The 13715-nt window shown below is 52.6% G+C and overlaps 1 protein-coding gene across 13 annotated transcripts in view; it reads right to left on the bottom strand.

The window, feature by feature from the left end:
• HDAC4 (histone deacetylase 4) overlaps positions 1–13715 on the bottom strand; it is a 291136-nt gene that overhangs the window by 97354 nt on the left and 180067 nt on the right. For 12 of the 13 annotated variants that reach the window (XM_046642744.1, XM_046642745.1, XM_046642734.1 and 9 more), the window contains 2 exons: positions 12022–12142; positions 5131–5252 (listed from right to left, as the gene is read on the bottom strand). In XM_046642744.1, the coding sequence (XP_046498700.1) occupies positions 5131–5252; positions 12022–12142 (243 nt within the window). The remainder of the gene's footprint in view (positions 1–5130; positions 5253–12021; positions 12143–13715) is intronic. The other variant, XM_046642735.1, reaches the window with a different exon arrangement.

Here is a 13715-nt window from a genome sequence, read left to right as displayed (position 1 = left end):
AAGACACAGAGCACACAAGACACAGTGCACGCAAGACACAGTGCATGCAAGACACAGGCTGTCGGTGAGTAGCCTTGGCTGTGCATGACACAGCCCCTCCCCAAGCCGTAGAGGCCTGTGTCAGGTATGACAAACAGGGCCTCGTCTTGTCCGCTGTAACTTCAGTGGACTCCACGCTGATGCAGATAAACTACTGGTGATCCCATTCAGCTCCCGAGTCCGCCGGGGAACTCACTTGCTGACTGACACATTCTGCGGCTGCGGGGTGGACGGGAGATCGTCCACCCCGGGCCTCTGCAGACTCCTGCCTACTGCCTCACCTCCCGCAGACCCTGCAGAAGACGGTGGGGCCATGCTGGGACTCTGGTGACGGAACGGCACCCTGGTGCCCGGAGGCCAGCCCAGTAGGGTCAGGGTCTCTGTGGACACTCGGGATGGGGCCTCACTCCACTGTATCCGTATTTGGGGGAATACTTAGCCTTGCCCCGACGTGTCCGGGCTCCCTTCCTGGCCCGGCCCCTTGGATCTGCCCTGACCTTCGCCTCCTCCCTCGGGACTGGAGGCAACTGAGAATCTCGGTCTGTCCCTTACCCATCACATCAGCTCAAGGTCCAGTACCCAGGATGCACTTGACAAATGCTCACTACATACATACTGCACAGGACCAGGTGGCGAAGCTGCTGCTGCTCTGGCTCGGGTCCACCGTGCTGCCTCGGAGGCAGCGCATCCCTGAACCTCAGCTAGGCCCTCCCGGTTAAGTGTGGGAAAGAAACTGTGCCCGCATGCCAACTTACTGCCAGATGGCCAGGCAGCGCAATTAGCCTCAGTATCCACCACCAGGTCCACCCCGGGGCAGGACCATCAGGAGATCGGTGCCCTGAACCAGCCCAGCCTCCTCCCAGTTCTCACTCAGCTGAGGGCGGGGCCTGCGGTCAGTGTAATAATTCTCAATGAGGCCGAGGGGAGCGACTTCTCACTGAGCATCAGCCTGGGGCTTGCTTCCTAAAATACACGGCGAGCACAATCCGGGTCAACGTCAGCCAGGCCCTGCATTTGCCGACAGGACGCTGTGTCCCAGGAGCTGGTCAGTGGCCTGGATATAGGGTTCCATGTAGTGCACGACTTTCTGTGCTGAGCTCCCAGAAGTCGCCGACAGAATGAGGAAAGAGCGGTGGCGGGTGACGACAGATTGTTTTGTTCTGCTCCGGCCTCATTTCATTAATCAGAAGTTAAGTAAGAGGGCAGTATAAGAATCATTATAAAAAAATTCACGGCAGCTAATATCTTTAAAAATGTATAGATGAAGAGGCTACTAGAGAAAAATAAAGTCCCTAAACATCATGAGTAGGACAAAACTCAGTTTGCTTTTAAAAGTGGAAAAGCATCCTTTCTTCAGTATGAATGTGGGGTTGCTGCTTTGCTTAAATGAACTCTCTGGTTAAGCTGTTTGATGCCCCACAAACCCCAGGAAGGATCTGTGGATGGTGGTGGGGATCCGTGACATCGAACAATTCCAATATGTCTTTCATTGCAAGATTTGAAGAGGCTCAGAAATTCTGAGTCAGGGTAGTCTTTGAGGCACCACCTGGAGGGGGCAGTGGGAAGGGGCAGCACCACCTCGCCTGCTCTGTACCTGTCCAGGAAACGAGCTGAGCCACACTCTGGTGGGAAGTGGTGACCCCCTGCTGTCATTCACCAGTAAAGGGGCAGGGCTTCCAACAGGAAGTAGGAGCCGGGCCCTGGGCCTCAGGCAGGGCAGTGGGACTCCCAGATCAGGGAGGTGGGTGCTCAGATGGTGAGGATGAGCCAAGAGCTAGGAGACGAGCCCTGAAACCCCAGCAGCACAAGGCACACCTTGCTGGCCAGATGCCTGCCTGTAAATGTTACTGTTTATTTCCGTGTGGCCTTCCCGAAGGGGCGTTTAGCAGCTGGTTCCCTCCTCTTGCCGGCTGAATTGTGGGCACTGAGGGGAGGGTCTGGGGGGTGCTAACTGGCAGGAATGGGTCATTGGCAAAACTGAGGGAGGCACAGAGGTTCAAGGGTTTCCCTCAAATCACAGGCAGCAGGTGAAGAAGCTGGGTGTGGATGCCAGCAGCACCCGCGGGCTAGGAGGCATAAACGCTGGAAGATGCAAATGCTCAGACGAGTGGATGTGCTTTTCTCATGAGGCAGAACAGGTGTGAATGTCACCCAGGGAGGCCACCAAGCACGTGCCACAAATGCAGGACACGTTGAAGAACAGCAAGAGCGTGGCTGTGCATTTTTTCTGTTTACATATCATGTAACTGCCTTTAAAGACCCAGAAGTGGGCAACTGTGCAAGGTCAACATAAAGTAGGGTAAACTCGAAACCATGGAATTATTTAAGTGCACGTCACATTTATGAAAGGTTGTCATTTTAATTCATTCAGGCATTTTCTAACTAAAACTTCATTTAATGAAGTCTTTCATATTATCGATTCTTTAAGAAATGCACAAACGTAAATTATTTAGAATTAGCGACGTCAAGGGTTTGAGAGTGGACACTTCTCGGGTGATGCAGGACACCTAACTACACTCATTCCCTTAAGTAGTTTAAACGTTTCCCCTGAAATCCTTATATTATTAATATTATTAATGTGCTAGCGATGCCTTTTTAAAAAATTGATAATGCAATCAAGCCTTAATTAAGTTCTCCTGGAGCACTGTGAATTCTCACTAGCTCTTCCCCAGCGTGGAGAGGAGATTCTCCTCGGCTCTCAGGGAAGCAGGGCTGGGGGCGGTGCTGTACCACGAGGTTCGAGGCAGACAGAGCTGTGCTTCCAGTGGACCTAGAAGCACAAGCCAGCGCAGGAGCGGGCAGCCAGGAAAAGTGGAGGAGTGTCAGGGGCCTATGGGACAAAGATCACAGCCACACAGCTCTGACAAGCAGCAGCGGGCTGAGGGCCAGGCAGGAGTCTACTGTCCCACACCCTGAGTCTCCCAGGACTTGCTACAGATGATCCGTGCAAGGTTCTGTGTCTTATAACAGGAGCCGGTCCCCAGGCGGTGCCGACATTGTTGGTTTGAGAGGGGAAGGACCAGAGCAATCACCCGCTGATGGGCCCTCCCAATTCTGTTCTGAGTTGGGGGTGTGGGCACATGCTGGGGAGCTGCTTTGGGGCCAGACGGGGCAGGTGGTGTTCACTGTCCTTTCCTGGGACCTCAGAGGAAGAGTCAGATGTGTTTCCAGAAAAGCAGGGGCCCTTAGTGAGACACAGATGCTCTGCTCGGTGGCCAGGTGCTCGGCCCTCGCCCCCTCCTGCCTCCACTGCTCCAGGACCTTGGGTGCTGCACCCACAGCTGGGAGGACATGGGTGTGCTTAGCCCCACTTTAGTGAGGAGAAAGTGAGGCCAGGAGAACCTAAGGAATCTGTCATGGGGGCACAGAGCTACAAAACAAGAGGAAAGATGTACCCAAGCTGTCCAACCGTGGAGTCCATGACCTCCATCCACCCACCTGACCACCCTCACGCTCCCAGAGTGGGGCCACCCCGTCCTCACTCTGTCCAGGGCCAGGGCACCCGGGCAGGCATGTTCTTTGTCTCCTCGTCCTGGGAGTCTCTCTCTGACCACGGTGCCTGCCGCTCACCGTGAACTCGTTTTGCTGATCTGAGTTTGGTTAATTACAGCACCAGTCTCCAGAAAGGGGGTGTGGAGGGCCGTTGGGAGAGAGGATCCCAGATCCCGACAGATGCCTCTGTCTGTCGAGCTCATGGGCTCTCTCTTGGTGAAACCCAAGAGCATGCTCAGTAGACGGACAAATGAGAAGCACACGCTCACACTGAAGAGAAAAAGACAGAAGCCACGCATTCGCTGTTACCAATAAGGGGTTACAGTCAAATGAAACCCTGCCCACGGTTGCAGGATCCTCCCCTCCTACTTGGAGGGGCTCTGCCAACCCCTCGAACATCATAGTCAAGGCCTTTGAGGTCCAGTGCCAGGGATGTGGCCTTACTGACGGGGTGACTCCATCTCACACACCTGGAATGTTGGTCAAGGCTTATGGAGGCTGAGCAGGAGTCTCCCTCCCTGCGACCTCCAGCTCCTGACTCTGGGTCTGCTCCCTGGCCTGCTGCCCCGAGTCCTCTCTGGGGCACAACTCCACCTGCCGAGAGGCCCCAAGTCTTCCGTCTTTAGGAAGGGGCGGCATGTGAGCCCCTAGCCACGCCCTCCAATGCCTCATCACTCAGTGAAGGAGCTGCTTTCAAACATTCTGTCCAGAATCAACCAAAATCCTTTGGATAAAACAAAATTTGTGTTTCCAAAGAAAGAGCTGTGTCACACAGGCCTCATTTCCACTAAGTCGGGCGCCCCAGAATTTCCCACAGTGCCCTGCAGCCGTGGACTCCACCTGCGGCATCTGAGACCAGGGCATTCCCATGCTCTGTAGCCTGCTGCAGCTCAGACCCTCACCTCTCGAGAGCAAAGCCTCCGGAAGGCACTCCTCCTCTGGCCGCTGCCCTTCTGGCCACCCCAAGGCACTGCCCATGGCCACTCTGATCTTTCTGAAAAGCCACTGTCCACTTAAACCATCACCTCTGGAGAAAGTCCAAGAGAGCAGTTTATGTCTAAACATCCTTCTCCTTCTGGATTATGATAGAACTGCTGCACACAACCCTGAGATGTCCCTGCAGGACACAATGCGTTTCTTTCTAATCCAGATTTCCCCCCGCCTGAGACCCTCAGCCACCCCCGCTGCCTGGGCTTTGCCCAGAGCCGGCGCTGAGGGCCACACTGGCTGGCTCGTTCATTTGCTGAAAGACCTCGAGGCCCATGGGCAGGAGCTGCTGTGTCCCCACGGCCACCAGGGGATGCTTGGCTGTGACAAAGTACAGCACGCCACCAAAAGAAGAGTGAGTTTACATGCTGTTTAAAATGAGTTCAAGTTTTAAAAAGTAGGTGTACATGCATGAGGCTCATTGCTTTTGGTGTCAACCATAAGGGAATGCTTAGGATGTCATATTAAATGACGCTCTAAAAAAGCAAATATTTCAAGACGAGCAGGGGCGTTCCTCTGAGTGCAGTATGGCAGCGTGGCTCCACACTCAAGGGACATGGGGGTGCCAGTTTCGAGACCCCGCCCCAGCCACGGCAGGCCCCGCACACTGACCTGTTTTTCTGAGAGGGAAGTCATCTTTGGCGTCATACATTCCCAGGACCGGGTGGTTGTAGGAGGCCGACACCCCACTCTGGGGCGGGGAGCTCTGGTCAAGGGAACTGTGCTGCGTTTTCCTGGAGAAAAGAGGCAAAGAGAGTTGCCTTAGTGAACCCCGGGCACAGCACAGCTATTCAGAAGAAGCGTCCACTGAAGCCCGAGCAGGGGTCTCCACGGATGGTCCCTCCTTTGACACCTTGGCAGACTGGCCTCCTCTCTGGGGCAAGACTGAAAGGAAACAAAAGCCAGCGCTGACCGCAGCCTCTGCCTGACTGGCAGTGTGAGGGATGCGGCCGCGGTCCTGGCGCGCACTCTGCCCTGCCCAGTGCCTCGCAGGCGCCTCCTGCACTGCCTGCTGTCTGGCCACCAGGCTCACCATCGGCCCCGAGGGGCCTGTTCACAGGGCACAGGGGCAGAGGCAGACAGGCAGGCTCCAGGTGTCAGAAGTAAAGGTGTGGTTGGAGGTGGCCGAGGCCTGGTGGGGGCACCTCAGGAATGAGTGCTAGGGACGTCTGGGGTCCCTGAGGGCAGGAGCCACATGGGGACTTCCCTTCAGCAAAAACTACCCAGTCTTCATCTGTGCCTTCACCAGAACAGAATCACCCTGACCCTGTCATTTCCTCTTCCTTGTCGGGGGTTGGGTTGGCACCAACCAGCACCTTCTGCCCTGGGAGGTGATCTCGGACATTGACCTCCTTCAGGAACAGCCAGGCACGACTCAACATCCTTAAAATGGCTCGACAGGAGTCTCAGAGGAGGGAGGGAGGGGCGTGAGATGATGGGGTGCTGGCCGCCCTCAGGATGACCATCAGCAAACTTGCTGTTGGGGAGGCCGCCAGCTGAGTCTTGCCCGAAGCACCGAAGGTGTAATGAATTCTTTGAGTCTTCAAACCGTGTAATGTGCTTAATGACTTGAAACAAATTTGCCAACTTACTTATTTGGAACTTGTTAGACTATTTATTTGAATACACAGTACTCCACATCCACACACCTGGTGTTATTTGAATTAAGGATGTGAGCTCTTAACTGCTGACAGGTGGATATTTAAATATTTGAGAGTCAACTCGTGTGAAGAACGTGCTGATCGTGGAGACCAATGCAGTGGGCACAGCCCGGATGTCTGGGCTGCGGGGACCACCCCGCTGCGCACCCTGAGGAGAGCTCAGAAAGCCCTGGAACACAGCCCTGCCTGGCCGCGCCCCCACCACCGCCAAGAGCGCCAACTCCTCCAACAGGACATGCTCTCACCTTCCTGGGCGACTGCCGTGCAGCCGGGGCTGGGAGCTCAGGGCTGGGGCAGGTGCACCCACATGCCAGCTGTGCCCTTGTTGTGGGGTCGCCTCCTCTGGCAGGAAGCCCTCCTTTCAACTTGTCATTCTACCAGGACAACCCTAGGCCTCACCTTGAGGGCCATTCTCTCACAATCTCATTAAACGACTGAAAGCAACACTCCCTTTACCCAACGACATCTTCAGCTTATATCCTAGGGAACGTGGCCTTGGCCAGCGTAAACTTCTCCTTCAACGTCAGGTCACAACCTGGGAAAGAATTCGCCTCCTCCTTCATAAGAAACACGGAAAGATCTGAGGTGTTTCAAGTGATTTAAAAGTACAAGTTATTATTAATAGGATATTATTATCAACAATAATACGTATTGCTATTATACTTTAATGGTAGAGTTTATTTATAATTAAGCCAGAAGTTGGAAAAGCTAGATCTGCTTAAGATCTACTGGATTTTCTCTTCTGTTTTGATCTCTTGAGATGCTGTCAGCATTAAAGTCCTCGCTTTCTCGTTTAGCCTTCAAATGAGCCAGAACAGGAGGCAGTAGGCATGGTCTCTGCCTGTGCCACGGCCCTGAGAGCTCTGGGCTAAAGTGCCCGGCATCGTCCCAGGCAGAGAATCCTGGGGGCCAGGAGCCGGCAGCTGCACTGACCCATCACAGGCAAATTCAGAGACTTAGGTCACCACAGCCTGGCTGCCCCGAAATGTGCAAAACTGAGAAAAACCGCTTATCACAGGGGCCCCCAACAAGCTCCGCTAGAGGCTAAGGGCCTCCCGAGGGAAAACGCACCCGCCGGCCCTCTGCTGGGGCCCCCATGCCCACTCACGCCACAGTCGGGGCCAACACCGTGCCCCCAGTCAACAAGGGTCTGGGAGTGTGAGCAAAAGTAACGTCCAACTTGGCTGCACACGCACTTGCACACTCACACCTCCTACGTTCACACACTCTGAAATATACACACACTCACACTGCCCCAAGTCACACGTACACACCCGCCACACCCTTATACCCGGGCAGAGCCTGAAAAGCTGTTCCTTCCATCAACCTCGTCCTGACCAGCAGTGACCCTCCACGGTTCCAACCTGTAACCACCGGCCTGGGGAGGAAGCAGCTGTGCGGCACCCCACAGGGTCTTGGGAGACAAGGGCGCTTTACCATAAAGGCAGTCCTCACTGATGAAGACGGGGGAAGGAGCACCTCTTTGCTCTCTCTAAACACGACTTCGTCATACAAAATAAAGCTCAACTCACATTCAACCATTTAAATTCTATCAACAATTGGCTTTTCCCATGATACCTTATTTATGCAAGTGATTTAAAATAAATAAAACTTGCAGCCAGCCCAGTGGCGTAGTGGTTAAGTTCACACATTCCACTTTGACAGCCCGGGTTCACAGGTTTGGATCCCAAGCTCAGACCTATACACTGCTCATCAAGCCACGCTGTGGCAGCATCCCATACACAAAATAGAGGAACACTGGCACAGATGTCAGCTCAGGGACAATCTTCCTCACCAAAAAAAATAAAAATAAAAAATATAATAAATAAAATTCTGGGTTTTTTTTAAGATTGGCCCTGAGCTAACGTCTGTTGCCAATCTTCTTCTCCCCAAAGCCCCCCAGTAGGTAGAAGTACATATTCTAGTTGCAGGTCCTTCTAGTTCTGCTACGGCAGATGCCACTTCAACATGACTTGGTGCCAGAGGTCTGCGCCCAGGATCCGAACGGGTGAAGCCCGGGCCACCAAAGCAGATCACACAAACTTAACCACATGGCCATGGGGCCGGTCCCAGTAAATAAAATTCTTAATCGCTTAAACCAGCCCTGTCCAACAGAATTATAATGTGAGCTACGTGTGCAATTTTAAATTTTCTAGTGGCCACGTTAAAATGAATAGAAATAGGTGACATTACCTTTTGTATTCTCTTTAACCCAACATATCCAAAATATTTTCAACATGTAACAATCTAAAAGTTATTAATGAAATATTTCACATTCTTTTTTCCATACCGAGGCCTTGAAATCCGGTGTGTGTGACATTGACAGCACGCCTCGATTCAGAACGGCCACGTTTCAATGCGCAGGAGCCACAAGTGGCATGTGGCTGCACAATGGACAGAACAGTCTAGTACGAGGAGTTTAAAGCGGGAAGCTTTGACACACGTATACACCATGGAGCCAGCACTCCAATAACGACAACAGTGTCACCCCCACGGAAAGTTCCCTCTGCCCTTTGGCAGGCAATCTCCACCCCCTGCCCAGCCACCGACGGGCTCTGCCTCTACAGACTGGCTGTGCGGACTCGAGAATTGCACAGGAACGGCATCACGAGGCATGACTGGGTCTGGCTCCTCTGTCCAGGCGTCACGTTTCTGAGACCCTCTCGAGTTGTGCAGAGCTTAGCAGCCCACGTGTGTCCTGCTGAGCAGCTGTCGAGGGTGTGGGTGCCCTTGGGGGGGTCTCACATTCACCTGTTGGCGGGCGCGGGGCTGCATCCACACTTTGGCAATAACGAATAAAGCCGCTATGACCATAAGAACACAAGGCGTCGTCCGGACAGTTTTCATCCCTCTTAGGTAAAACCCCAAAGGGAGAAAGGCGGGGTCATAGAGTAGGTGTATGTTTACTTTTATAGGACACTGCCAAATGGTTTCCAAAGTGGTCGCGCCCTTTCAATCCTGACGGGCCACGTGTGGAAGGCAAGGGGCTCCCCACCTCCACCAACACTTGATTTATTACGTGTCAGCCATCCCAGGGCATGCAAGGTGGCCTCTCACCGTGGCTTTGATCTGCATTTCCCTGATGACTAATGATCTTTTCAGGTACTTACTGGCCATTTGTACATCTTATTTTGTGAAAGATCTGTTCTTTTGTCTCTATTTTTTCAGTAGCTTGCTTGTCTTTTTATTATTGAGTTGTAGGAGCTCTTTATATATTCTGGATACAAGCTCTCCGTCAATATATGCTTTGTGAATATTTTCTTCTGGTCTGTGGCTCACCTTTTTATTTTCTTAATGGTGCCTTTCAAGGAACAGACGTTTTTCATTTTGATGAAGTCTAATTGAGTTTTTGGTTTATAGTTAACGATTTTGGTGTCCTAAGAACTCTTTGTCTGTCTCTCCTCCAAGGTCACGAAAACTCACCCTGTTTTCTTCTACAAGTTCCATTGGTTTAGCTCTTATGTTCAGTCTTCAACATTCGTGCTAACTATCGTGTGTGGTTGTAGCTGGGGTCAAGGTGTGGTTCTTTCCCTGCGAAGACCCCTTTATCTGACAAAGTTTTGCCATGACACAGCCAGAAAATGGGATAGTTCCCTCCATGTTTGGCTTAGGGTGACAAAACAAGGTAGTTGCCCAACTCCACGCAGACAAACCCGGCCCTGCTGACTTCCTCCAGACCAAGCTCTTCCCACTCCAGCCTGCACGCCCTACCCCACCACACGATGAACCCAGGGCAAGCAAGCCTCGTTGGGTGGGGGGCCTACCTCGGGGCCGCCCTGCTCACTAGGGAGTAGCTGTGTCAATTCCTCCTGGGACCCCGGCCAGCTCTGGAGGCAAAGCTTCTTGTCCCAAGGCCCTTCTCCTGCTTTCCGCTCCCAGGCGCTCCCGGTTGACCCTGCTTCCTAAAGCCGCTCCCTCACTTCGACCTCTCAGTACATGCCCGCCGTGCTCCTTCCTCAATTCCCCGTTTCTGCCTGAGACCCCCTTCCCCACAGCCCACTGGACTGAGGGGAGGCATTTTCCCAGCCCACGGGTTCCATCCTCCCCTCACCTACAAAGCCACCATCACAGCCTCTGTCCTGCCAATCTGGTCTCCCAGCCCCACCTTCCTGCCCATTCATGGGGGAGCCTGGCACTGGCTGCCCCAATCTTCCTCCATGTCACTGTGGTCATCATCCAAGAACTCTAATGTGGACACTGCAACTCCTGCTTCCCAGCACCTGACATCTGCTCGGCCGACAGTCTTCTGACCACTGCTCCTGAAGCCCCTCGCCAGCCTCAGCTCCCCAACAGCCGCTCCGCCTCTGGAGGGGTCCCTAGCGCTTCCCGCTACGGTGATCACGTCTTCCGAACGTTCCATCCCCAGCGGTCCTGGCCTCCCGCCCACTGGCAGATCCATGAGCGCATCTCCCCATCCTGCCATCCTTACAGGTTGTATCCCCAGGTTCCTCCAGTGCCTCCCAAGCCCTGAGCCCCACCCGCCCCACCCGTCCCACCTCAGCTTCCCTTCCTGCTGCTTTCACCTTGAACCTCATGGATGCCATCTCAACCGCTACCCAAACTACTAAACTTTGCTGCATCTACCTGTCCCCTGCGGGTGACAATGGAGCTTTCCTACAACTAAACCCGGTGGCTATCACCAGTGGGGAGACCATGGATCGGTGCCCCACAAACACGGGGTCTCCAACTGCGCTGTCACCCTCGCTTCTAACGAATCCTCCCACGCTCAGGTCGCTCTGCGGCTCGTGGCTGTCATTTGCGGCTCTTCATGGACCGCTGTGGCCTTCACTCCTCTGGGCCAGTTGTGTCACTGGCTGAATTTCCTAATTCATCCACAGCACATTTTGGTGCGAGCGCAGCTTAAGTGCCTGTGCAACGTGTAACAGCTACAAAGGGCTTAAGGGGAGCAGAGGATAGGCTTGGAGTAAGAATGCCCTGCTGTGTTATGATAATGTCATCTACTGAAAAAAATGCGGCCACTTCAGTGGGATTTGGTGGTGTTTTAGAAATAGTTGTCTGCTTTGGGGCTTGAGAATGGCTACATTTTTTCCTGATGAAATGAATGATAATCACATTTTGATTATGAAAACTACCCTATGGAGGTGCATCAAGAAATGGAATTACCCTTGAAAGCAGCAGAAAACTGTATTTCTCGGCATAAATCTGTGAGTCACCTTTGATCATTATTTAAAGCCACATGATCTCCTTGCCACTCCATTTCTAACTCAGCCTGTGTCATCGGCCAGTGATCTGTGAACCTCGCACAGAACCATGCACAGGCCTGGAGAGACAATCCCTCTGCACACGAGCATCATTACCCAAGGTGAGTTTTTTACAACACATCTACTTTCTCCAGTTCTCAGCACCAACAGGCTCTTCTGTGGTCTCTGTCAGTTATGCTGGCTCTGGGAGAGGGTTCTTAGCATAAAAATAGTAAGAATACCACCAGCGCTTATTGACTTGCCTGGAATCAGTAAAACACTGGGTAGACATTCAGCAGGTGCACACAGACAATTTAGACCAGAGGGCCAGTTTAGGTCATTCCTTCTGCGGCCGAAAGAATAGTATGAGAAGCCAGGAATTGTAATGGGCAAGTGCCGACCCCTTGAGCATCACTCAGTCATTTAAAGACGAGCCCACTCCCAACTGGACGAACGCCATGCGCATGGACATCAGAGGCTTTGATCACACTCCTGTTTGCTACTGTGCTTAGGGGGCCTCTAATTCCACACCCTCCCACCTGGGCCTAGAGGGGAAGGACTGGATGCTCAACTCTGTCAATGGATCGCATGCTGCGGGGGCCCCAGAGAGGAGACCACGGTCCCTGCACATCCCCACTTACCCGTACCAGTAGCGGGGGTCGCTGGAAATGCAGTGGTTCAGGTTGCGGTGGGCCAGCGCCTTCTTCTTGTTGAGGACAAACTCTTGTAACTTCATCTTCACTTCCGTGCTGGCCACGGCACCTGGAGTGGGAGGAGGCACAGAGATGGGGGTTGCAGGCTCTGCCCCAAGGAAGCAGCGGGTGGGGGGACGCGGAGCTGTGTGCCAGGGAAGGGAGGGGGCCTCTTACTCAGGATGCTGCTGCTGACGCCATGAAAGCTCCTCAAAGGAAGGAGAGGGACAGGGACAGTTTGAATAAGAGGGCTTCTTCCCAGGAAGACTTTTACATAATTGCATTCTATTTAAAACGCAGGTGTAATCAGCATAAAGACTTATTGTTACCTAACACAAAACCCACTTCTGAAGGAAGTTTTCACATTCTTACATAAAAGGACATTCTGAATTAAGCACCGGCAGCCCCGGTGGGTCTTTTCTCACTAGAGCAAAAGAAGCAGAATCTGACATAGGAGGTTTTGTGCAATCTGAGCATCAGCCCAGGACCCAGGACCCAGGACCAGGAACGGGGATGAAGGCTGCTTCCAGGAAGAGCTCGCTTTCACGCTCCTGCAGACAAGCCGCCAGTTCACTCCCAACAGACCCAAAGGGAGGTTTCTGTTCTTCCCAGCTGAGCAGCTAGTTCTTAGCCAGAGTGTATTCACCACAGCGGACCAAAGTCGAAACTGTGTGTTTTGGGGTTTTCTTGGGGTGGTGGCCATTAGTCACAGCCCCATTAAAGAAAACCGGCAAGTTGGAGAAATAGACCCACACAAATAAAAAGCCAAGCCTGCCCCCTCAGAAGACCTGCTAGCACAGACTCTGTTTCCTCAGAGCCACAATCAGACGACGCAGCACTGTCGTATCCAGGCTTCCGTTCGGAAAGAGCCTAAGTATTCCCCGTATGTCACCATACAGAATGTGCACAGCATTTGTACAGTGAGAAAACACATCACAAGGGGAGCAAAGCAGAGATTACAATCCAGTTTCTGACTGGGAGGCATTTCAGATTATTCCTTAGGTTGTTGATGTTAGAAACCATGTTGCAGAACATTTATGAGTAAATATCATTGTGCATGTTTAAATTATTTCCTTGGGAGAGATTAGTAAAATGACTCCATCTAACAAAAGAAACATTATAGCCCTTGCAGCAGCTTCTAAAGTGCTTCCCAAAGTGCATCCACAAACTGACCACCTTGTGCCATGCCATCGGCCACACAATGCAGGTGGGTCCCTGCATCTTTATGAGTACTGAGATTATACATGACCCTGTGTCTTCATCTATCAGTCCTCGGGATCACCCCCTGACCCCGTGTCTTCATCTATCGGTCCCCGGGATCACCCCCTGACCCTGTGTCTTCATCTATCGGTCCTCGGGATCACCCCCTGACCCCGTGTCTTCATCTATCAGTCTTCAGGATTACCCTCGACCCTGTGTCTTCATCTATCTGTCCTCAGGAGTACCACTTGATCCTCATCTTTATCCATCAGTACTTCAGTGCGTTGTGGACGAGGATCAGGTAGCAACAAACCCCTTGGGAACAGCTGTGGCGGGACCTGAACAAGATCATCCAGAAAAACACAAAGAAAGTTCTCTAAACTGACTCCAAAGCATGTTGGGAAGGTTCTGTCATAACACACAGCTGTTTCTCAGGTCTTCTT

This window comes from Equus quagga, chromosome 17 (assembly GCF_021613505.1).
Source record: "Equus quagga isolate Etosha38 chromosome 17, UCLA_HA_Equagga_1.0, whole genome shotgun sequence".
Taxonomy (NCBI): domain Eukaryota; kingdom Metazoa; phylum Chordata; class Mammalia; order Perissodactyla; family Equidae; genus Equus; species Equus quagga.
This window is presented reverse-complemented; position numbering and strand designations above follow the sequence as displayed.